General features: G+C 46.1%; 1 protein-coding gene across 1 annotated transcript; it reads left to right on the forward strand.

Annotated features, from left to right (window-relative positions):
- The first annotated feature begins 438 nt into the window (after positions 1 to 438).
- On the forward strand, positions 439 to 23811 carry NOCT (nocturnin). The gene is made up of 3 exons (XM_027103733.1): positions 439 to 958; positions 20545 to 20817; positions 21827 to 23811. The coding sequence occupies exons 1-3, from the start codon at positions 442 to 444 to the stop codon at positions 22648 to 22650; spliced, it is 1614 nt and encodes a 537-aa protein (XP_026959534.1). The 5' UTR covers positions 439 to 441; the 3' UTR covers positions 22651 to 23811.
- The last annotated feature ends 1191 nt before the right edge of the window (positions 23812 to 25002 follow it).

The raw sequence follows: 25002 nt of genomic DNA on the forward strand, positions 1-25002 counted from the left end.
TCGGCCCCCTTTGCCTGAGGATAACATTCTTGAGGAAAGGGACGTCGTCTTCCTCAGCATCGCCGTCGCACACAGTGGGGGCTTTATCGCGCTTAATTTCGTTTAACGCAACACGTCCCGCCGACGGCGTCGGGGGCGGACACCCTTTGCCGGATTCACACGTCCACTCACACGCACACACGGATGCTGTCTTCCACTCGGACACCCACGTGTCTCCAGGGCCACAGCCCTGGAGCAGTCTTGGGTCTCCCAGCCTGTGGGCGTTTCCACTGCAGCCAGCGGAAGGGGAGGCTCATTCCTTTAAAACCGCCTCAAGGGATCCTTGTTACTTTGGACCTCCCATAGCCCCCACCCTATAAATAGCTTAAGATCCGCTTCCTCCCAAATCAGTATCACTCCGGTTCGAGGAGTCCCTACCTGGTCGCGCCTGGCTCCGATCCTATGGATCCCCCCTCCCTGTCGCGCTTGGTAGCGCCCGCTTTGTCAGCGCTCTGCGCTTGCCGGTTACCCCCCAGCTCTCGCCGGCTGGCTGCAGCCAGCGCCTTCGCGTCGCAGCAGCCGCAGCACCAGCCACTCAGTCCCGGGCTCGCCTGCCCAGCACCTTCCCCCGGGCCGCGGCGGGAAGAGAAGGAGCCCGGGAGCCTGCCCTCGGACGCCCCCGAGAGTCCGCTCGGCTCGCCCGCGTCGGCGAGGCCCGCGGGTGGGTCGGGCGCGCGAGGGGCCGCGGCGGCGGCAGCGGCGGCGGCAGCGGCGGCGGCGGCGCCCGGCATGTATCAGAGCCCGCGGCGGCTCTGCTCCGCCCTGCTGCAGAGGGACGCGCCCGGCCTGCGCCGCCCGCCCGGCCCGCCGCCGCGCCGCCGCTCGCCGGCACCCGCCGCCGCCCCCCGCCTCGCTTCCCCCCGGCTCCTGGCGGTGGCCTCGGCGGCCCGCAGCGTCGCGAGGGCTTGCTCCCGAACAGGTGAGTGCGCGGCGGTTCCGGGCGGAGAACGCGGCGGCGGCCAACGCGCGGCCGCCACCTGGAGACGGCGCGGAATGAATGGGAAGCCGGGGGCCGCCGGGCGGTGGGGTCGGACCGGGAAGCGGGCTCCCCTCTCCCTGAGCCGCTGTCTCCGCTCCGCTTTGCGGCTCTGCCCTCGCCTTCCCTTGCCTGGGGCTTGCACCGCGTCCGGTAAGAACCGGAACCCCGCGGGAGCTTCTAGTTTGATCCTTACCGTTCGATGCCGTGGTTTTTGTATTTCTCGCTCTTGACCTGTAAGTTTTCCCCTTCCGAGGCCGCAGATTATTTGTGTTTTGTTTCTAATCGCACTAATGATGGAACATTTTATGCAAACAAACAAAAAATCTAAAGTTACACTTATCTGATCACGTGACCTACATGTCTTTTAGGTTTCTGAATTTTGAAAAATGTCATGTGAACAGTGTGTTATAACACGCACTGACTCTTTGGACATACATTTGAAATCTTTCGGGAGCCTTCCCGTCTTAATATTTGCGTCATTCTGCGTCCTGTATACCTGGCTTAAGATCTTGCAAAGGTGATGCCGTCTTGGCCAAGAGCCAATTTTATACGTCACGTGCCCTGGATTTCCCCTTTTTGGCCACAGAGGTTTCTGCCTGAGCACCCATTACCGCGGCTACAATCTACATACAAAGTAGTCATACTTTTCAAAATGAGGAATAAAGCTTCTCTTTCAAAACTGGCAATCTTACCACACTAAAAAAGTGTATTTTGGTTGTGCTCAAGTTTATTGCTGTTTAAGACGTATGAGCATCTTAGATTGTAAATAACTACATTTTGCTCCAAAGGTCTGGATTAACGGTTTGGGGGTTTTTTTGGGGGTTTTTTTTGGCCCCGCTGCGTGGCTTGCGGGATTCCCAGACCAGGGATTGAACCCAGGGCCAGGGCAGTAAAAACCCTGAGCCCTAACCACTGGACCGCCAGGGAATTCCCAAGTTTGGGATTTACTTAAGGACAGATTGAGCAGTAAAAAGAATATGTTCAGTGTGGCTTTCTTTACTTAAAGTGATCACCCAAAATGTGACTAGGGACTTACCTGGCGGTCAAGTGGTTTAAGACTCGGCGCTTCCACCGCAGGGGACGCAGGTTCGATCCCTGGCGGGGGAACTAAGATCCCACATACCCTGCGGTGCGGCCAAAAATAAATGAATAAATAAAATAAAGTAAAATAAATTTAGGATGTTAAAGTGGTTACCGGAGACTCTAAATTCTTCAGTGTTCTTAAAAAGGGTGAATTTGGCAGTCACCGAGATCTTTCCAGTTCTATAGGAGTTTGGCACAATGAAATAACTGTTAGAATGGTTACCACCTAATATCTGATAGTGTTTTTTTTTTTGATAGTTTTTTTTTATAAAGTATTTTTTAAATAAATAAATTTGTTTATTTATTTTTGGCTGCGTTGGGTCTTCGTTGCGGTGCGCGGGCTTCTCATTGCGGTGGGCTCTAGCGCGTGGGCTTCAGTAGTTGTGGCACGTGGGCTCAGTAGTTGTGGCGCACGGGCTTAGTTGCTCTGCGGCATGTGGGATCTTCCCGGACCAGGGCTCGAACCCGTGTCCCCTGCATTGGCAGGTGGATGCTTAACCACTGCTCCACCAGGGAAGGTCAGTGGTTTTTCTTGCTGGAAGTTTTCAAGAGGAACATTGTTAGGTTTGAGGTAGGAGAAGGGGTGAAAGAAAACCAATTGGGGTCTTCCTAGCCGTCTCTCCTATCTTAACCTTTCACCTTAAGTTTCCTCCAGGCCCCTCGGGGCAGTTAGTCAGTAGGCTCATCTTGGGAGTACAGATAGCTTGCGTAACACACAGACAGAGAGCTGTGCTGTTGGCTGAGGAAGAGAGGCCAGAACATTTGAAATCTTAGGCTTTGGACCCAGAAAGATGTTTAATGAACTTTCTGGAAGTCCCCTGAAGTTTTAGAAGGAAATTGAAAGATTTTATGGTAGTTACACTATTGTAAACAATTATAGACAGTTACTACTACAAGATCTAGGCAATTTTCCGGCTTCTGCGCAGTTTTCGCTTCAGCTGCTTGTTGGAAGACACTCATGAATGCATTCATCAGCTCATCGCTTGATCACTCATTCATTCAAAAACTTACAGTCTGTCTCACACTGTAGATGCTTTATTATAGGAGGTAAAAGAACGTGAGACTTAGCCAGCCTCTAAGGAGTTTAGTGTGCCCAGTAAGAGAGGTGAGTTTTGCACAAAGACGTGACTGTTTAATGAAATCAAACACCTTTTATTCTTAGTCTGTTACAATTAAAGGTTTGCAAATGGCACAAGGATGCCAGAGAGTGCAAAGTCTCTTTTAGCCGTGGTGATCTTTTTCGGCTTCAGAACGTGGTTGGCATTTGAGCTGGGCCTTGAAGTGCAGTTTAGGATGGAAAGAGATTAGAACACTTTGCTTGGGAAAAGCCAGGAGCAAAGTGGAAGGCATGAGGCATGGATGTGTCAGGGTGAGAGAAGAGATACCTTGCAAAATGTTTCCCAAAGAGCCTCGGAACCAGCATTAGGTGCTTTTTAAATAAATGCAGATTCATAGATCCTACTGTAGACTTACTAAACAGAACTGTTACCGGTGGGCCCCAGATTCCACATTACTTAACAAAATAGCAACAGTAATAACCAGATTATTCTTACAGGCCCCAAGGTTTAGACATTTGGCTAGAGAAACCTTCAGGGAACTGAAGCTACTCTTCCCTTCAGCACGTTTTTGCGGCGGAGAATGGGTAGTAAAGCCCCACGTTTGACCCCATTTGATAATCGGTTCCTTCCTAACTTAACGCCCCTTGGCAATCAGAGGTCGCTGGAAAGATGAGTGCAGCCTCTTTGCAGTCATCAAATGCTGGGTTATTAGAATTGAAAGGGGGACGTAGCAGTGTTTGGCTACCTTTTCTCATGGAAGGACAACAGCCCCCATAAAGAAGCACCAGTTGCCACAGTTACTGTGTTGGGTGACTGTACTGGTCCGGTGTCATCTGTGGGTTTATAAATGCCTTCCTCCTCAGCTAATGAAGAGTTGGCTGAATTACTGTTCTCCATCACTGGAACATGTTGCTTTTTTTCTTGGTACAATTTTAAAAGCAAATACCGGCTCATTGGAGGAGGCGGCTTTATTTAGTATGTCCCTTCACGGTGTGAGTAAGCTGCTTATGAGAGAGAAGAAATGCAAAAGCTTGTAATTATCAAGCTTCTACAAAAATAAATTGCTTTCTTTGTAGGAGAACCAAGGTATTGTTTTCCTGTAGCATTTAATGGTAAGAGCTTAAATACAGTGAGTTATTGGGGGCTTTTGAATTAGTAACCGTGGCTCCAGGCTCACGTTCAACACACTTGTGTGAACATTTGCAAATCATTTAACTTCGCCTGCTGGACTTTACCTAGGGGAAAAAAATTAATAAGATAAATTGGTATCAGTTGATCCGCAAGTATTACTGAACATAGTACACTTAAAAGGCCAAATATTTTATTGCTTCTCATGACTAATTGCAGCAGAGATTGAGAAGAAAGACGTGAGTGTGGCTAGATCTGTTGGATAAAAACTTTGCTTTGAATGCAAGAAAGGAGGGTGAGAGAAGACCATGTGCCGGAAGAAGGTGGCAGGTATGGGAACAGCGATGAACACCCTGGGAAAAGGGGTACTTGAGAATCATCTGGGCCTTTCATCTGTCTACTTGAATCAGTTTTTCCTGAGAATCCTGGCTGTGTTGTGTTTAACAAATGCCCCAGGTGATTCTCTGGAAAGCCTAGGGAGTCTTTTATAAGCTCCACTCCTAGAGGTACTTGTTCCTCCTGGAAAGTTTGGGAAACCCGGAGAGAATTCTGGACGAGTGTTAAGAGTTGTGAGCTTGGGGCCTAAGACAATTCAGGAGACGCCTGAGCAAGAATGTTTACCTGAGCAAAAGCGAGCTTCAAGGAAAGGAAAGAACTGGTGTCTTTGTGAAAGTTCAGTGAGACAGAACTTGACACTGACATTGTAACGGGAGTGTACGATTTATAGAGTAGGTAGGTGGATACCTATATACTCTGTAGGTTCCTGCGATGGGATGTTTGCTAAAAGAGGTGCGGCAGGTATATTCGGGTTCTTGGAAGGAGGAGAGAGACTCAGCATATATGTTTATTGTTAGGAGTCCCTCTAATCGGGATTCGTAGGACCTTGATAACCACATGAATGGTTCTCACACTTGATGAATACTTAGCGATTCAAGGTTGATGTGCATTTCTCTTTTAGGTGGTTCATGCTGAATTTTATTTGGAAAATTTTCATGATCGTTTTTTTCTTTTTTGAATTTTATTTTTTTATACAGCAGGTTCTTCTTGGTTATACATATTAGTGTATACATGTCAATTCCAATCTCCCAGTTCATCCCACCACCACCACCACCACCCCGCCACTTTCCCCCCTTGGTGTCCATACGTTTGTTCTCTACATCTGTGTCTCTATTTCTGCCCCGCAAACCGGTTCATCTGTACCATTTTTCTAGGTTCCACATATATGCGTTAATATACGGTATTTGTTTTTCTCTTTCTGACTTACTTCACTCTGTATGACAGTCTCTAGATCCATCCACGTCTCTAAAAATGACCAATTTCGTTTCTTTTTATGGCTGAGTAATGTTCCATTGTATATATGTACCACATCTTCTTTATCCATTTGTCTGTCTATAGGCATTTAGGTTGCTTCCATGACCTGGCTATTGTAAATAGCGCAGCAATGAACATTGGGGTGCATGTGTCGTTTTGAATTATGGTTTTCTCCGGGTATATGCCCAGTAGTGGGATTGCTGGCTCATATGGTAGCTGTATTTTTAGTTTTTTAAGGAATCTCCATACTGTTCTCCATAGTGGCTGTATCAATTTACATTCCCACCAACAGTGCAAGAGGGTTCCCTTTTCTCCACACCCTCTCCAGCATTTATTGTTTGTAGATTTTTTGATGATGGCCATTCTGACTGGTGTGAGGTGATACCTCCTTGTAGTTTTGATTTGCATTTCTCTAATAATTAGTCATGTTGAGCAGCTTTTCATCATGATAGTTTTTTAAAATAATATTTTAAATTACACAAGTAACACATGCCCATTAATAAAAATATTTTCCCTCAGAGCTTAAATGTCTTTGTCAGTACTGGTTATCTCCAGAAGTTTAGGCTTGCTTGTCCTTGGTGTTCAAAAGTTCTGTCAGGATAAATGTCTCAGGTCAGGTGAGCCCATTCAGTCTAAGGCCATCCCATGCTTTAGCACAGGAAGATTTTCTGTTATTCCTTGGGTTATTTTATCATATTCATCACTGTATCATGTTATTGAAAAGTTCAACAATGGTTCAACAATGGACAGATTGTTGTCCATACGGATCCCCACCCTCTGTGGCTCCTCTCAGTTTTTCAAGTCTTTTATCTCTATTTTATGAGATTTTTCTGAACGTGTCTATTTTGCAGTCGTTTACAATTTCTGGGCATTTTCTAGTTCTCCACTCCTTCTTCTCACAGAAGCCTCGTCTTACATTGTGTCCTGTGTAGTTGTAAATATATGTAGCTATGTGTATTTTAGGATTTATAGACCAGATATCTGTTACAACTGTTCATCTCTGCTGCTGTAGTGTGGAAGCAGCCACAGACAATACATAAACCTTATTTATGGACATTGAAGTGTGAATTTCATATGATTTTCACATCATGAAATATTATTAGTTTTTTTTTTTTCAACCATTTAAAAATGTCGAAGATCACAGGTAGCACAAATACAGGGCACTGGCCAGATGTGGCTCACGGGCTGTGGTGTGTGGACCTCTGATCTAGAGGGAAAAATACCAGCAGAATAGTCCTCTTGGCTCCATACTCCATGTTTCCATTCGTAGCTGTAAACCTGGCCCACTTCTCGAGTATCCCGGGAACGTCAGTGATGGGCATCAGGTAGTAACACAGACCTGATGTCTTAGTGGAGAGCTGCTGTCCCACCAGATTCTTTTCATTTCTGCCTTTTCAGTTTCACTTCAGAGCATTCTGCTAGAAAAGCCGGGCTCGTGGAAGTGCTTGGCCAGGCCACTAACAATCTGAGCACCAGTTTTAACAGGTTAACCTCAGCGTTCATCGTGGAGGGGTTTCTCTTTCCCTTAGCCGTATTTTCTAGATGAATCGGGCGTGACTGAAGGTACAGCTTAGCCTTGTCTGGAAGACACGTGGGCGTTCCTGTCTGTGACTGCTGCCCAGCAGAGGTCGTTGGGACTGTCACACTGTGTCTAGGATCTTGTATTTTTAGACACGCTAGGTTGAGAGCCGTGACCTTCACTCGATATCTCTAGCCACGCCGTGCGGGTCATTACTCGGCTTTGTACACTTTGTGCTGTGCCAGCGTGCGCACCGTGACAGCGGTGACGTCCTCGTGACGTTCTCGCAGAGGAGGTGGAATTCGACCTCGTGACCCCGGGCGCACTGTCCTGACTCTGGACCAGCGCTATCAGGGATGCTGCCGAGCAGCGGTCCAGGGTGCAGGCAGCCTTCCCCAGGGCCTGACCCTTTGCCGGTTGTGCAATCCTGAGAAAACCAGGTAATCGCCTAACCTCCGTCGCCGTGTTTATAAAAGTGGGCAAACACAATACCTACTTTGCTGGATTGTTGGAAAGAGTAATGAAAATACATGCAAGGAGCATGGCGCATGCTGGGCTCTCACATGTTAAAAGCGGCTTCTCTTTAAACCCAGAAAGTGCACTTCACTAACAGTAACAAAATAGCTAACATTTAGCTCCCATTTCGAATGTGCTGGGTGTAGCTAGTTCAGTTCAGCGGCCAGTAACTCAGTGAAGAAAGTGAGCCACAGAGGTGAATACCTTGGTCAGGATCTGATTCGTAAAGGAGGAACTGGGATTTGAAACGAGGCAGCCTAACCCGAGTCCGTGTGTTCAAGACCATCTTGCCTCACTGAGAAAAGTGAAAGCTTTCGCCGTAAGGCTTTCCCATGCTTAGAATCCGGTCTCTGGGACCCAGGGAGTGTAACGTACTACAAGTCCACACTGCGTCGCAGAACTTGAAGGTGGTTGTGTGCGTTTACCAGGTGGACCTGCCGGGGACGTGTTGCACTGTTTTGAGTTTCGGTGTTCTGGCTGATACGGGTACAGAAACACAAAGAGAGGGCCCTGACTACAGTCTCACAAAATTCCAAAAATACAGAGTACATTTAATAGTGGCTCTGGACAAGTCACTTCTGAGCCTCATCTATAAAATAGCCAAGGGGTTCTTGAGAGGGTAACAGGTGTCTCAGCAAGTAAAAGTGCCTAGTGCACCGTAAAGTGCTCCACCAGCGTAAGGCGGTTCTTCTGCCAGTGTTTGACAGGGGTCCTTAATGAACACTTTGCTGCCACTTGCCATCCTTTCTTTTATCAACGTTCTTAAAGCGCTAGGCCGGGTACCGGGTACCAGGGGAAGTGGTAATCAAGGCAGATGTAGTCCCTATTCCTCCTATGAGGAGGAATGAGTGAAGGACAGGGATTGTAGTTCAAATGTTAAGGGTCATTTAAGTAAGAGAAGGAGCCACTGGGGCTCGCTCCATGAAGCTGTGAGGTGGGGGGCTGTGAATCTTTGACTTCTTCAGTAAATACGAGCTATACCACATATCCAACACCCAGGCTGCTTTAGGTCGATGGTTATCTTGTGACTGTCTTGAAGGTGGCCGCGTGTGTTCAGGAAGCTGCTCTAAGGAGCCCAGTGAAAGCTAGCGGCTGAGTTAGCCCGTCTAAGCTTCCCGAGGTGGTTCAGCACGCGGCCAGTAGGTGGCAGCACAGGCTCGCTGTTCAGTGATGCCTTCCCGTGACGTCTGTGCTTTACACTTCTGGGTACTTGACGCTTGGAGGTTTCCGCGGGCCCAAGGCTGGTCAGCTCCAGCAGCTTCTCAGGCGTTGGACCCAGAGAATCCTGGCCTTCCTTCCGTTTTTGCTTTTTAACCAGTATTTTTGCCAAGCTATCGTTTCAGGAGACTGAGCTCAGGCTGTTGTGAGAAATTATTAACAGACTGAATGGTTTGGGCAGACTCTAGAAGAAGCAGTTGCTGGGTAAGTAGAGAAATGTTACGTGGAGAGAGGTCTTTCTGCCGAGATTTCTGAGTGCTGTTAGGACTGCTTGGGGTGGTCAGCCCAGTCAGTTTAGGTCTCAGCTGTTTGGGTTCTCATCCAGCCTTCTAGTTATTGATTGAAGGTGTTTTCATGAAACCCCTGATCGTTTGCCTCTGATGGCTGGCACTCTTAGGAACTTATATGGTGGTCTGCCTGTTGCTTTAGTAATCAGTAGCTTAAAGAGTAAATGTATTCTGTATTTTATAGTTAGCCCACTTTTGCTTTATTAGGAAAATAAAGGGATGACAAAATGGGGGCAGTTTACATACCACTGCTGTATTTCTGGAACCTAAATAATGTGAATTCTCTGGCAGACCTTTAAAGGCTGTTACAAAGGTAAGAAGAGTTATTCCTATAAAGTGAAATAGCGACGTATTTGTTCATCGCCATCCTATCATCACGGAATGCAGGCATCCCGTTCTCGGTGTATACGGAAATATGCTTATAGGATTGGGAAACGGCAAGAGATGGGAGTGGTGCAGCTAAATGAGAATTAGAGGCATGAGAGATAAAGCTGTTATCACCTGCCTTTTGCCTGTATAAATGACGTCATGTGCATTACATCGAAGTGATGGCTGATAACTTTCTCGAGTAAAGTGGCTGGAAAAAAATGAATTTGGGGCAAAACCCAAATATAATCTGGGGTCAAATAAATAACACTCCAAACACATGTAAAATTCGACCCAGAAGCTAGTATGAGTGCCAAATAAAAGTTCAGTAGAGGTTTTGTCAAGATTTCATGCCTTCCAGTATCTCAGCAACCGCCTGGATGAATTGTTTGTGCTGCCTTGCCTCAGGAAAGTGGCTTTCCATGTTGCTGTTCTGAACCTGTGACAATCGTTTTAAAGCCCTGAATGGCAACCCCTATTAAGGTATAAAACTTCAGCAGAAAGGCAGGCAATTTTGGAATTGGACTTGTATTTATGTATGAAAAGATTTTTTAAACGGTCGATACTCTAAAAGAAAAAATGACTTTTTTTAAAACAGGTGAGAGAATTGTGACTAAGTTATCCCTCCTCGTAAAAGGGGCATAATCAGAGTGGCTACCTCCTAGGAATGTAGTGAGAATTACTTAATTTGCGAGTGGTGCGTAGTAAGCTTCCAGCAGTCATTAGCCGTCAGGGGCGTCATCCTCCGGGTGGGGGAGGGGCAGAGGGTGTCTCGCGCTCTGCAGCGTTCCTTTGTTCTCAAATTTAGATGACTTGCCTTCCCACCTAGCAGTTCCTGGGTGGCTCTGAGCCTTGCTATGACGGTGTTATAAGTACACAAATAGCATGTGAAGTCTCCTTGGTGTCCACTTTGAGTTATTAATTCCCTAGCACTTCCTTTGAATTGATGTCTCTGTGTTACCAGAAAGTTTTAGGAAATAAAGCCTTGAAAAATAACTGAGTAAGCGCGTATGTTCTTAGGATAAAAGCCGAAAAGAATAACTGAAGACGGGAAGAAATGAATTGGGTCTTCCCCAGATCCCTTCTGATTTGGTTCAGTAACCTGACTTTATGAGAAGAATATTTTTGAGTTATGGAAAATCTAGCTTAGAAATATAAAGACCGAGGTCAGGGAAGCTTGTCCGTGATTTGGAGATAGTACTAGTCTCTGGAGTGCCGTGGAGACAGCCTAGCAGCAGTGACTTCTCCCACCTTTTGTGATCAGATGCTCTGTCAGTTTGAGAAAAATTCAGATACGTGCTCTGTGTGAATTACAGACATGTCTACTTTCTGTTATTTCATTTCACCTTTTTTAGTTCTCATTTCCTCCCCGGGGATTGCTTTGCTTGTATCCCCTGGAACGAGATGTCTGCACTCAGGTGATGGTTGGTCTAGAAGAGACAGTCTCACCTTTTGTTTTCTGGACCCCTTCGCAATCTTAAAAAATACGGAGGGTCCCACAGAATTTTGTCTATGTGGGTTAATATATAACATAATTAATATGACCTATGTTTATATATCATGTTAGAAAATAAGACGAGAATTTTTAAATGTTTATCAAGTCATTTAATAGTAAAATCAGTGTTAACGTAAGTAACACTTTTTAACTGTTTTCCAAGACAAAAAGAAAGTTAGTGAAAGAGTGGCATTGTCTGACCTTTTTGGAAATCTCTTTAAAGTCTGGCTTAATGGGAGACAGCCATATTCTCGTATCTGCTTCTCCATTCAGTCTGTTGTGATATGGTTTGGTTAAAATATATGAAGAAAATTGAGTCTCTCGCAGATGATATAATTGGAAAAAAGTATTTTAATAGCCTTATAAGATAATCGTGGGTAGTCTTTTTTTGTAGTAGTCTCTCTGTTAATACGTGGTTATTTGTGACGTGGAATCTGATACCATATATATCAGTGAACTTTTGGTATTGGTTATTTGGGAAATGTTGTTTCACTGGGTTATGCAGATCTTCCAAGCGTTACACAGTATAGAAATAACTGTAGCTTCTCTCGCCACCCATCTTGTCAGAAACTTTTTTTAAGTACTGGGGACTTGTCAGGCTCCCGATGGCAGATATGTTTTCCAGAAGTGTTCCTCGTGGGCAAAAACTCTGTCCGTTGTTTTCCTTCAAGTGACAGGCTGACTTCTTCTTACATTTTTGTGGGTACGTGTCTGCCTCGTGTCCATATGTGATGAACTAGTTTGTCGGCTCTTCGAGGTGAGATGGTGTTCCATGAAGACAGGACCGAGTTCATTTTGCAGCTCAGACGCTCACCCGAGCGCTTTTCCTTACGGCAGCCTATGTTGCGCGCAGCGTGTTTCTGTGGACGCTCCATTTTGTCACCTATTAAAGATACGTCATCGAGGCTGCACATTTCACAGAGATGCTTACTACTGCCTCACTAAGCGACATTTTAGAGTAAGACAGGCACTTTTAAACTAAAACCCTGAGTGATGGGGATGCGTACCGTGGCCACTAGTGGAGCCCGGGGCCGCTGCGTGCCGGGACGTGCCGACAGGACAGCGGTTTCACCACGGCTGTGCGGAGAACAACAAGCACCAAGACAGAGAAAACGGCACGTGGGGGCTCGGCGTCATGAACACCTTGGCCGTGCGTGGCTCCAAGAGTCTCAGACATCCCCAGTGGCCCATGAACCATGCCCGCAGCTGCTGCTGGAGCAGCGCCCCATCGGTGGGTCGGAAACCAAACGAAGTCGGGTCACGACCAGCATTTTTTAAAAAAGAAATGGAATGCGCCGGAAAATGGCCCAGATGTCATGCAGAAATAAGCTGTTCTGTGAACCTCCTCTTAGATATCTATGTATGCCGTGAGTGCGCACTGAGTTGTGAGTGTAGAATGTGTCTGTTTCCATTTTTATACTTATTGGCTAGATATAGCTGATGTTATACATGTAAATATATAAATATTCATGTGTATTTATTATGTATGTTTACGTAGCATCATGTAAAAATGACAATTTTAACTGAAAGCGTTCATTGCTACAGAAGTACCTTATCTGCTGGGGCGTGACAAGGCATCAGGACCTCCTAGGGTCCCACAAAAAAATCAAACAAAATTCCTTAAGAAGTAATGTTATATCTTAGCAAAATGTTTTAGATTTATGTTTCTATCCTCACAATAACCCCGGACATATAAAGATATAAAGTAGACATTTGTAGCGTGGGAAAAAAGCAGGGGGATGGTTAATTAATTAATTTAATTAATTAAATAAATGATTAGCTCATGGCAGACAGCAAGTGGAAAAACACAGCCGTCCACATCGCTCATTATCTCTGTATCTACACATCTATATATGTATCGTAAGTGAAACGTGAATTCAGGCTGATATCTCTAAATCCAGCTCAGTACCATGGGATTCCTTTTTTCTTTTTTTTTTAAATTTATTTATTTTTGGTTGCATTCAAAGCTGCACATGGGTTTTTCTCTAGTTGTGGCGAGCGGGGGCTACTCTTCGTTTCTTCGTTTTAGTCCGCGGGCTTCTCATCGCGGTGGCTTCCCTTGTTGCGCAGCACGGGCTCTAGGCGCGTGGGCTTCAGTAGTTGTGGCACACAGCCTTCGTTGCTCCGCAGCATGGGGGATCTTCCACACGCTAAGGACCGGGGCTCGAACCCGTGTCCCCTGCATTGGCGGGCGGATTCTTAATCACTGTGCCACCAGGGAAGTCCCTGCATGCCTATTCCTGAATGAACTCAAGTTCACTTAGGTAAATACCTAGGGGCATGAATTCTACGAGTATTTTTAAAACTGCCAAACTGTCTTCCAGAGCGGCTCTACGTGGGAGGCAGTACGTGGGAGTTTGTGAAGGCTTGCTCCTTCTTACTTAAATATTTGATAGACTCACCAGCGAAGCCATCAGGGCCTGGGCCTTGCTTTGGGGCAGGTTTTAACTTAATTTAGTACCTTTGCCGCCCTGGTTGAATACTTCCATGGAGCTGAGGGGGAGGGGTGGCACCAGCCCCGGCAGGACCGGGCACAGGCTAGCACTGTCCTTAACTGAAGTTCAATCGCGTTCGTGAATAAAAGCTTCTCAGTTCGTTGTATGCCTTTGGTCTCCGTCCAGAGCACTGAAATTCAGGCTGGTTTTGACACTCTCGTCCGGGCTGATAATCGTTCTGGGGGAGGACTTGTCGCCTTCCTCGTGTCGTCATGCCTGAAGTCTCCTGCCTCGTGGGGTTTCTCCCTCTGCTGTGTCACCCCCGTTAGCAAACAAACGTGATACAGCAGCTTCCTCAAATTCTCAAGCCTCCATCTCCAGCCACCATTCCATTTCTCTCCTTCTTTGGGGGGGAGGGGGGCAAGATTTTCTCAAAATACATCTCCACTCTCTGTCCTGTTCTCCCAACACCTCCACCCAAAATAAAAAATCGCTGTCGTTAAATTCACCAATGTTTCCCATGTCGCTGAATCCAGATCTGAGCTGTGCTCAGTCTTCATTTTCCTTGAACTGTCAGTAGCCCTTGACACAGGACACAGCTCCCTCGTGGACGAAACTTTCTCTACTTTGCTCTCCCGATTGTCCTGCCCCTGGCCTTTGCCGCCTTTGCAGATTTTCACCACACCCTCCCCAGTCTGATCCAGAGCTGAGTCCTCGTCTGTGCCCGACGTCTTGCATGTGTTCATTTCCAGTTTGCACCTCTCTCCTGAGCATTAGTCATGTCTTACGGCAGATCCCACCCCGTCTTCCTAACTTGTATTGGCAGCTTCACACTTCTGGTTGCTCTGCCAGCCGCCTTGGGAAACTTTTTTTTTTTTTTTTTTTTTGCGGTACGCGGGCCTCTCACCGCTGTGGCCTCTCCCGTTGCGGAGCACAGGCTCCGGACGCGCAGGCTCAGCGGCCATGGTTCACGGGCCCAGCCGCTCCGCGGCACGTGGGATCTTCCCGGACCGGGGCACGAACCCGCGTCCCCTGCATCGGCAGGCGGACTCTCAACCACTGCGCCACCAGGGAAGCCCCCTTCCTCGGGGCTTTTGCATTCACCATTCCCTCTGCCCAGAATGTTCTTGGATTTCTCTAAGACTGGTTTCCTTATGACAGATCTGTAACCTTTAGTGAGACTTCCTTGAGCGTCCTGTATAAATTAGCAACTTCCAGTCCCTAGCATTCCTGGTCTCCCCTTTCACCTTTTTATTTTGCTCCGAAGCACTTTTCAGCATACGACACAATGTCTTTCACCCTGTTTGTCTCTCCCCCGTACAAAATAAGCCCCGTAGCCAATAAGGAGAGAGATTTTAGTCTGTTCAGTGAGGTATCTCCTGTGGACCAGCGTGGTGTCTGAGAGAGCGAGGCGGGGGCTTATGGTGGCCACCTACCAAGGAAGTGGTGGAGTCAGGAATGAGAGCTGAACACCTTGAGTCCTTTCTGAAGTCCTTTTCTGATAGCTCTTCTCCATCCTGATGGGTTTAGCCCTTACTGTACCCCAGCCCATTCCACACAGTATGCATTCACTTCTTCTCTTGTTAATTTATCTCTATATTAATCTTTAACCAGACACTTCTTGAGAGAAAAGATCAGCTCATGTTTTTTAGGTATGGAGCGTTCTTCCCAAAGTTCAGAGAGCAGAGAAATGAGAATGTAGAATCAGCATACTGCAGACAGATGGTTCCTGAGGACTGCAGGGTTAGGTTAGGTTGTGGAGATTAGTTTTGCCAGTGCCCACTGGCCGAGAGAGTGACCTGCAGGGCTGGACAGAATGCGGAGTGCCCAGTGGGAACAGAGCCTTGCTGTCTAGGAGGAGGGTGGAGTCATCTTCCAGGACCATGTGTCTCTGTCCTGACGCCTTGCTCTCTATGCGAGAAGCCGATGGGTTGACCAGCTTCCCAGGTACTTTGGTATCAGAAGGCATGTCCTAGGCTGGCTTCGTTATTAAACAGGGTATTCAGGCTTGCATCTGTCCATCAACGGGACCGTCCTAGGGTTTCCTGTAAGACCTAAGGAGGAGAGACAGGACTATAGTAAATATGCCCTGAAATTCCCCTCTGCCCAGTCTCTTAGTTGAAATTTTGCCCGATTCTCTTTCTTGGGTAAAGGAATCTCGTGAAACAAGAGCAAAGGGTCTATGTCAGTAAAATTTTTGAAAAGACAACCTTTAGTGCATTCCAGAGTACTTTTATTACACCCAACAGAAATTGTCCATTTGGGGACTCAAATCTGAGGGGAATAAAAGTCATTTTGAATAACATACGCAAGTTTTCTTAATAGAGATGTGTGTGCCCTCTAGTAGAAATAGTATTTTGAAATTGCTGCCTGTTCTAACCTAGATGCATTTTCCAAATAATCTTAAAGAAATTATGGTCACTTAACAAGCCTTGTCAGCAGCTCTGGAGAGTGGCACAGCTGAATGGTGGTGGAGCTGGGACTGGAACTGATGCTTTGATACCCACGATGCAGTACATCCTTCCTCTTTTTTGCTGCAAAGCTTTGTCCTTTGATGGTAAATTTAATTTTTGAAAACCACCAAAAGTCACAAATAAGGTGAATGACAAGATTTAATAATCTACTATTGGTCCAAAATGAGCCGGCTTTAACAAGAATGTTTTCCTTGAATGTTGTAGCTAATAGCCTATAAATACATTTCTAAGACCAAACCAAAAAAGGACAACAGGGAATGATGAAATTAGAATATCCAATCTGCTTCATCTCACATCTACACAACAGTCTCAGAATAAGAATTCTGATACTACCATTACTAATTTTGATCACTGAAGACCATTTTTTTTAAGTTTTTTATTTTGATAAAGTCCAAATTATCAATGTTTTGTGTGTGGGTTGTGTTTTTTGGAGTTTTTCTGTTTTGTTTTGTTTTGCCGCACCGTGCACGGCTTACGGGAATCTTTAGTTCCCTGACCAGGGATCGAACCCATGCTCCCTGCAGTGGAAGGGCAGAGTCCTAACCACTGGACCGCCAGGGAATTCCCTAAAAACAGTTAAACAATGTTTAACTGAATATGCTTGCTTTCTGGTCCCTGCTCCCCCCCACCCCCATGCTTTTTTGGGGTGTACTAAACCTTCATTGGTTCATTATCAGATCACATAGCCATCGTATATTGTACTCTGTCTTTTAACCTCATTTAGACTTGATTTTCTAAGTAGCTATATGTTTAATATAGTACCACCAGTTCTTAAATCAGTGTCTCTGGTCATTTTGGTCTAAATTTTGTTCTCTAGTTCCAGGGGTGGCAAAGACCATTCTGAAGAGGGCAGGATAGTAAACATTTAGGCTTTGAGGGCCAAAAACAATCCTGTCACATAGTGTGTGTGTATGTGTGTGTGTGTGTGTGTGTGACATCTCTTTAAAACCATTCTTTGCTTGAGGACTGTACTAAAATACATCTAGCTGCAGTTTGCCGTCCCCTACTCTAGTAGTTTCTGGAAGAAGTGCTCCTGGCATCCGTGTTCCAGTTTTGCTGGATATAAAATCCTTGGCTCAGGTACTGATGAGCCATCTATATAAAGTTTGACGTGTATTTGAAATACGTAACTTCATTTTCTTCTGGTATAAAACATTGCAGTTGAAGTCCGGTGATGCTCTAATTGTCCTTGTAAGTTACTTGCTGCTGCCTAGAGCCCAAGGGATCTTTTCTTTTTCTTTTTCTTTGCAGCCCAGTTGGTGTTGGTCATTCTGGGTTGATATTCTCAGGTATGTGTGTCCATGATACATGTTTTTTTAACCTCATAATTTTTTCCTCTTAAACCATTCACTTTATTTTTTTCCAGCTTTATTGAGGTATAATTAACAAATAAAAATTGTATGTATTTAAGGTAAACCACACGATATTTTGATATTTGTAAACGTTGTGAAATAATTACCTCAGTCGAGCTAATTAACATATGTCACTCACATAGTTACCCTGTGTGTTTGAGGGAGTGGGGACATGAGATCCCTTTAGATCTCCTCTCTTAGAGGATTTCGAGCATGGAATACACTATTGTTAACTGCAGTCACCATGCTGTACGTTAAACCTCCAGAGCTTAATTCATCCTGCATGATTGAAACTTTGTGCTCCTAAAAGTTTTCTCGATTTTTAGTTTTTAGTATTTGTTTCATTTCCTGATATGTTGCATCTTCGCTTAAAATTAGTGCATAATGTTTGCCACTGCCTCTTAAATGGTTTCTCTCCTCCTTTCTTTTTGGTATGTTTTTTGTTACTAATTCCTTGTGTTGCCTCACTTCTGAGTTTTCTAATTTAGGCTATTCTGTCATTGTCTTATCTTTTAGCTCATTTTGCAGTAGGATATAATTTTGATTGGCTTCCTCGCCGTCTGCTTCCGGCACACGTTTATTGTCTGAACAGACGCCCACCTGTTCCTTATTCACTTCACGTGAAGGTTTTTCTAAGTTTTTTAGAAGGAAGTGTGGCTCGGGACAGTCTTTCTGGCTTCACGTAACTCCTCAAACCTTCGACTCCTGTTGGACACGGCTACCCTCTTCTTCACATGCCTTTTCACATGGTACTTGCTTTTTATCACAGCAACTACCCCAGAACTCAGCTTGGCAAGGATATGACGGCATTAAAGGATGTAGAGCAGTCCTGTTGAAAGTGAGCTGCATCAAGCTGGTCCTTTGCCTAGAGCCTGACAAACGCCACATACTGGAGCCCCTGTGCCTTTGCTGTGGCGCCCTGTGACAGTTTGGTCGACCGTTAGGGTGATGCTGATGCTGCCGATCTGGAAACCACACTTGAGAAACCAGTAGGACTTTTTTTTTTTTTTTTTAATTTATTTTATTTTTTGGCTGTGTTGGGTCTTCCTTGATGCGCGCGGGCTCTCTCTAGTTGCAGCGAGCGGGGGCTACTCTTCATCGCGGTGCATGGGCTTCTCATTGCGGTGGCTTCTCTTGCTGCAGAGCACGGGCTCTAGGCGTGCGCGCTTCAGTAGTTGCAGCACGCGGGCTCAGTAGTTGTGGCTCACAGGTTCAGCAGTTGTGGCGCACGGGCTCTAGAGCACAGGCTCAGTAGTTGTGGTGCACAGGCTTAGTTGCTCCGCAGCATGTGGGATCTTCCCAGACCAGGGCTCGAACCCATGTCCCCTGCATTGGCAGGCGGATTGTTAACCACTGTGCCACCAGGGAAGTCCCCCAGTTGGACTTTTTACTGCCTTTTATTTATTTGTTTATTTATTTATTTGTGTGTGTGTGTTAGTTTCTGCTTTATAACAAAGTGAATCAGCTATACATATACATATATCTCCATATTCCCTCCCTCCCTCCCTATCCCACCCCTCTAGGTGGTCACAAAGCACCGAGCTGATCTCCCTGTGCTATGCGGCTGCTTCCCACTAGCTATCTATTTTACATTTGGTAGTGTATATATGTCCATGCTACTCTCTCACTTTGTCCCAGCTTCCCCTTCCCCTTCCCCGTGTCCTCAAGTCCATTCCCTACGTCTGCATCTTTATTCCTGTCCTGCCCCTAGGTTCTTCAGAACCTTTTTTTTTTTTAAGATTCCATATATATGTGTTAGCATATGGTATTTGTTTTTCTCTTTCTGACTTACTTCACTCTCTATGACAGACTCTAGGTCCATCCACCTCACTACAAATAACTCAATTTCGTATCCTTTTATGGCTGAGTAATATTTTTACTGCCTTAAAAAAAAAAAACCAAAAAACCAGAAGTACAGAAGAAAGATTTTCAGAGTTGTACTGCCAGCCAAGAAGAAAATTCCTCTGGACCCATGTACTCAGATAGGCAAACAGATTTATTAAAAGGAATTTAATATACTGAAATCAAACAGTTTCGGGACAGGTGTGTGCGTGTGTTCACGCGTGTGCGTTTGTGAGAACAGGCTTGCTGGCAGTCGCACGTGCACAGAAATGTATGTTGGGAAAACTGGTGTGTTTCTTTGCCTCCATCTAGCTTTCTTGTTGGGGAACTACTTTTGAGTTGATGAAAAGGAACAGTAGAAAGCATGCTTGTTAACCCTTGGTGGTGAACACTTGAGTCTGCTTTTGTGACCTGCTACAGCAGGTTCCATCCACCGCTAGTTTCAGATGCAATCCGCTTGCCAAATAATACGTTTTATGAAGGAAACTTTGTGTCCTGCAAGAGGAGGCCAGGACTTGGACGGGGTAGGGAAATCCAGGTTCCTCCATACCAGGAACCGCGCACGGAATCGAGGAGGTGGTTCCAGGTAGAAGGTGCCCCTAATGCGCACTATAATGAGAGGCAACATGGCTGACCTTGAAAGGAGCAGGCGGCTACTTACCAGGGAGGCGCGGGCACAGCTCTCCTCACGCGGACTCGTTGAAGGTTGTGCTCTAGTCTCCTTAGTGAGTTCATGTCCAGTTGGGTAACAGTAGGAAGCCTCGGAGGCGCACTGACAGTGCCTCCTGCACCGCTCCTCCCCCTTTCTCCTCCCAGGATCCCAGAAAATGTGGGCAACTGCCTCTGCTCCCAGCCCCGTTTCTGACTTGTTAAAAGTCTGGCGGTCGATATTAGATGACAGACCATACTGCTCCGTGATGTCCGGAGTCCCACAGAGAGCCAGATCCCTGGTGTACGGTTAACATGGACGAGAAGTGGGATATGGACTTAATCGAGCCATTTCTCGCCACAGCAGAGGCATCTGTATAGGTGACATGGCTAGGGCAACAGCCTGCTCTAACCGAGCCTGTTCTCCAGGATTAACTGGGCTTTCTGATATCTGGCTCTGTACACACTGGTCTTCACGTTCTCACTTAAAATGCACAGAAAAAGGAATATGGATTTTGTTTTGCCGTGCTTTCATAAGACTGTGTCTGTAAATTATAAAGACAGATCCTAGGTTAGAATAAGCCATAAAGATCGAGGTATCTCAACAGCGGTATTTCAAGTACCCGCGCTAAGAGAAAGCTAGAACCCGGAAGCTCCTTTAATCCACCCTGTAGAACGCGAACGTGGCAACATCGCCCTAAAGTGAGCTCGCGTGCCCGCGGCTTCCGTGGACAGTAAGTGCCTTGTCTTCCGGCGAGGAGCCGGGCGAGTGACTGTGCTTTCCTTCCCCGCAGCGTGTCCCATGGGAAGCGGCACGAGCCGGCTCTACAGCGCTCTCACCAAGACCCTGGACGGCAGCTCCGCCTCCCAGCACCCAGAGTATCTGGTGGCCCCCGACCCGGAACACCTGGAGCCCATTGACCCTAAAGAGCTCCTTGAGGAGTGCAGGGCCGTCCTGCACACGCGGCCTCCCCGCTTCCAGCGGGGTTTCGTGGATCTGAGGGCCGATGGCCCCAGTAGTAGCCACACACCCATCCGGGTCATGCAGTGGAACATCCTTGCCCAAGGTACGTGTGCGCGCAGGGAGAGGGGCGGGGCGCTGGGGCCGCCTGGGGAGCTCCCGCACGGGGAGGCCAGGAAGGGGTGACGTCTGGCTTTCACTGGCCACTCCATCAGCTGAAGACGTACTCCTTCCCCTCCACGTGTGCAGACTTTCCGTGCTCGGGGAAGTGTCTGCTTCGCGGCACGTGCTTCCTGTCGCCTGTTAGCCCATAAGCTTTCATCAGTTGTCCACAGCACTAAGATAGCACCTGGAAGGGGGAAACTGAGTCTACCAAACGGGTGACCCTGAACCTTCTGCAGGGAATGGGGGCTGTGGTGGGGTGGCGCTGAGTCGGGGTACTCCTGAGGCCAGCTTCTTATCCAGACGCCTCTTCATATAATTTGAGGCCAGAGATGTTGCTTCAGTTCTCTGTGCTTTAAGATACTACTCTGTACGGTAGCAAGGACTCCTTTCTTGCGTCCGCTCAGTTAAAAAACAGGTGTGTCAGTCAACCTTATTGCCGATCACGTGGCAGTTGAAATTTTAAGAAGAAACCAGGGTCACCATTTTTTCTGGAAAAGAAGGGCATGCTCCCTGACTTTCCACTCTTTGATTCATTTGTTTTTTCCAGGTGTAGGAAAAAGCTGCCCATTATTCTAAGTGGTGTCTATAAAGGCCTAGTATGGCTTATTATAAGTCAGTGTTGAAAGCACTCTCTAGAGTTAAATGTATTTACTTCGTCTGGCATAGTTTAGATCTCTTGGACGCCAGAGAACACTGTCTAAAGCTAAAACTTAAGGAGATCTCATGTCCTAGAACATAGTGACAAGAGATAGTTTTAATACGAAAGGATCGGTTAGTTGCTTGCTTCATCTGCATGGTAAGAGGTCGGGGCAGTAAGAGAAGAACCACCCAGGGCATCTGAAGCAGGGGAAGCGCTCTGAAGGTCTTGGGTAGCGTCAAGCCTGAGGAGACTCGCAGGTACCTGGTAGCGGTTCTTAGTCGCTGACCACTGACCGGCTTTTTTCTTTCAGCTCTTGGAGAAGGCAAAGACAACTTTGTACAGTGCCCTCTTGAAGCACTTAAGTGGGAAGAGAGGAAATGTCTCATCCTGGAAGAAATCCTAGCCTACCAGCCCGATATACTGTGCCTCCAAGAGGTGGACCACTACTTCGACACCTTCCACCCCCTCCTCAGTAGACTGGGCTATCAGGGCACGTTCTTCCCTAAGCCCTGGTCACCTTGTCTGGATGTGGAACACAACAACGGACCAGATGGGTGTGCCTTGTTTTTCCTCCAGAACCGATTCAAGCTAGTCAACAGTGCCAACATCAGGCTGACGGCCATGACGTTGAAAACCAACCAGGTGGCCATTGCCCAGACCCTAGAGTGCAAGGAGTCCAGCCGACAGTTCTGCATCGCCGTCACCCACCTGAAGGCTCGCACTGGCTGGGAGCGATTTCGATCGGCTCAAGGCTGTGACCTTCTCCAGAACCTGCAGAGCATCACCCAGGGAGCCAAGATTCCCCTCATCGTTTGTGGGGACTTCAACGCAGAGCCGACAGAGGAGGTCTACAGACACTTCGCCTCCTCCAGCCTCAACCTGAACAGCGCCTACAAGCTGCTGAGCGCGGACGGGCAGTCGGAACCTCCGTACACGACCTGGAAGATCCGGACCTCGGGCGAGTGCCGCCACACTCTGGACTACATCTGGTATTCCAAGCACGCGCTCAGCGTGAGGTCGGCCCTGGATCTGCTCACGGAAGAGCAGATTGGACCCAACCGCCTGCCGTCCTTCAATTACCCTTCAGACCACCTGTCCCTAGTGTGCGACTTCAGCTTTAACGAGGAGCGTTGACGGACATTTATACGTGCTTGTCTGTGTCTCCTTCATCCCAAGTCTTAACCAGGGACGTTTCCGGAAGCTGAAGTGAGATGAGAGGTTGACTGAGGAAGGCCCCCCAGTTCCTCTCACTTCAGTTTCCATGTCTCCAGCATGCCCTTGGGAAGGAACCCCATTTGCTCACAAACCTTTTCCATTAAAACCTACAGCGAAAAAGGTGTTTGCACTCCAGGTTTGGTCTGTATTGTTTTCTTTCCCTTAGCGTTAATTACATTTTGATCCTTTAAGGGCATTATATTTGGCTTTGTTCGGAAGTTCTTTCAGTTTCAGGATCCTGTATTGAAATAGACTTGCTCGAGTCCCCTGTAATTAACAAGTATGCAGGAACAGTTTCTCTAGACAACGTTTCCAGTTATTTATTTGTGGTTTTTTAAAAAATATCAACAAGTCATGCATGGCAATATTTATTTTTTTTATATCTTCGTGTAAAATTAAGTAAATAAATTATAGCATTATGAACATTTAAAAACCATGCAAAACATAAGTTATAGAGTAATTTGTAGTAATCTTCTTAAAACGTTAAAGATGTTCTTACTTGGGGTCTAATAAAATCGTAGTGTACAAAGGAACCGTTTAGGCTGGAGGGGTTTTTGCTTGCTATTTAAGTGGAAATATCAGTTCTCCTTGATACGTTCTTCACAAATCCTTGCTGTGTCTCCGTGTCCCCCATTATTATGTTTCTTGAAGAAATGCCATTTCTGGTTTTCCATCGGAATGCTATTGGTGTACATTTGCGGTCACTCAGAAGTGTCATTATATGTATTGAATATGCTTTGCACAGTAGGTCGTTTAGGAGCTGTTATGTGGCAGTGGCTAAGTCAGTGGGACCTTCTTTTCAGAGATGGGAAACTATTTCTAGCCTGTTAATGAGGCTGTCTCTGAGATTTACTAAGATAGCCAGGTGACTGGTTTAAAACAACTAGAAAGCAGAATATAGAGTTAGAAAGATAACCCGGAATTCTCTTCCCTCAGAAATAAAAGTGGTAAAGGTAACAGGTGAAACCCCTTCCTAACAAAAATCCCCAAAAAATAGCCCACTGGTAATAAATGGATAGATATTTTAACCCATGAGTTGTAAATATTTAAGATCAATAAATAAATGGTCTTTTAAAGCCAGTGTTTTCATATCTTGTCTTTTCAATGCAAAGAGAATCTGAGAACAGACTGGATCTTTTAATCCTCTTAATGTGGTGCCCACACCGTCCTTTCCACTCACACCTTTATTTTTAAACTGGACAAAGGTGGATCTGTAGTTGCACGTTGAAGGCATCTGTGCTATGCTTATGAGGTGTCGCTCGGTGACAGGGTTGGAGTCCCCAGAGTAGTTCCTCCAGACATTTCTGCATTGGAACCACTTCGGAGACAAATGAGGTTTTCAGTATATTGTATACACGAAATCTTGGGGCTACCTGGAAGGAATGGCAGTTGGGAAGAACATCTGTACCAACTGTCATCTGGTTCAGGTCTTAGCGTGACTAATTCATATGTTGTTGAGAAGCAGAATACTGATCCGTACAGCAGGCATTGAATATTGTTTACCTACCGCAAAACACACCAACCTGAGGAGAAATTATAACACCCATATCATAAGCAAATCTGGATGAGAATGAAAGCCAAAAGAGTGTTTGAATTTCAAATGTTGTCCACCAGTATACAAGCTAGCAGGCTGTGGTTTGGGGGTGGAACTGGGGGTGGGTGGGAATGCCACTGAGCAGAAGGGCTTCGGGAATACCAACAAGTCATCCTTCAGTATTAGCAGGGCCGCAGGCCTAAGCACTTACCAGCGTGCTTTTGTTGTTTGTATTTGTCTTCATTTAAAATGTAATCACGTGAGCATTTTATGTAAACAGGTTTTTAGTAGTATATAAATCTTGATAGGTGGCACTTTTATATTTTATTTTTACTTCCCCTCTAGTCTTTCTTTGCAGGCAGCTCTGCCTTGTGGACCATCAGGGTAACCTGAGGGCATAACAGTAAATAATAAATCTATTCTAAATTTTTTTATGTATGTTCCATTACTGAGTTTCTCTTACTCCATCCCTATGTACCTTTTGATCCAGCTTTTCCTTTTATATCCCATAATATTTTGATTGTGGTTGTAATTAGAGTCTTAGAAATTGTGCAGATTCTTGACGACAGAGTGAGAGTGGATTTTTTTTTTTCTTCCTCCATGCCATATTTCAGTAGACTCCATTCTACGAGGTAGTAGGAATGGCCGCCTCATTTACTTAAGTAAAGCATAATGGCGTATATCTGTATAACATTTGAGTCCTTTATCTTTGGTTCTGAGAGCTTTACATATGATCT

The sequence above is a fragment of the Aethalodelphis obliquidens genome, unplaced genomic scaffold (genome assembly GCF_003676395.1).
Source record: "Aethalodelphis obliquidens isolate GAN/ISIS:26980383/991018 unplaced genomic scaffold, ASM367639v1 scaffold6, whole genome shotgun sequence".
NCBI classification, from domain to species: Eukaryota; Metazoa; Chordata; class Mammalia; order Artiodactyla; family Delphinidae; genus Aethalodelphis; species Aethalodelphis obliquidens.

What these genes read in the sequence shown, in the direction of transcription:
- NOCT (XM_027103733.1), top strand. Translation starts at nt 442, where the DNA reads ATGGATCCCCCCTCCCTGTCGCGCTTGGTAGCGCCCGCTTTGTCAGCG. An exon ending in GAGGGCTTGCTCCCGAACAG is followed by an intron (nt 959 to 20,544) that starts GTGAGTGCGCGG and finishes CCTTCCCCGCAG; the next exon opens with CGTGTCCCATGGGAAGCGGC. An exon ending in GTGGAACATCCTTGCCCAAG is followed by an intron (nt 20,818 to 21,826) that starts GTACGTGTGCGC and finishes TTTTTCTTTCAG; the next exon opens with CTCTTGGAGAAGGCAAAGAC.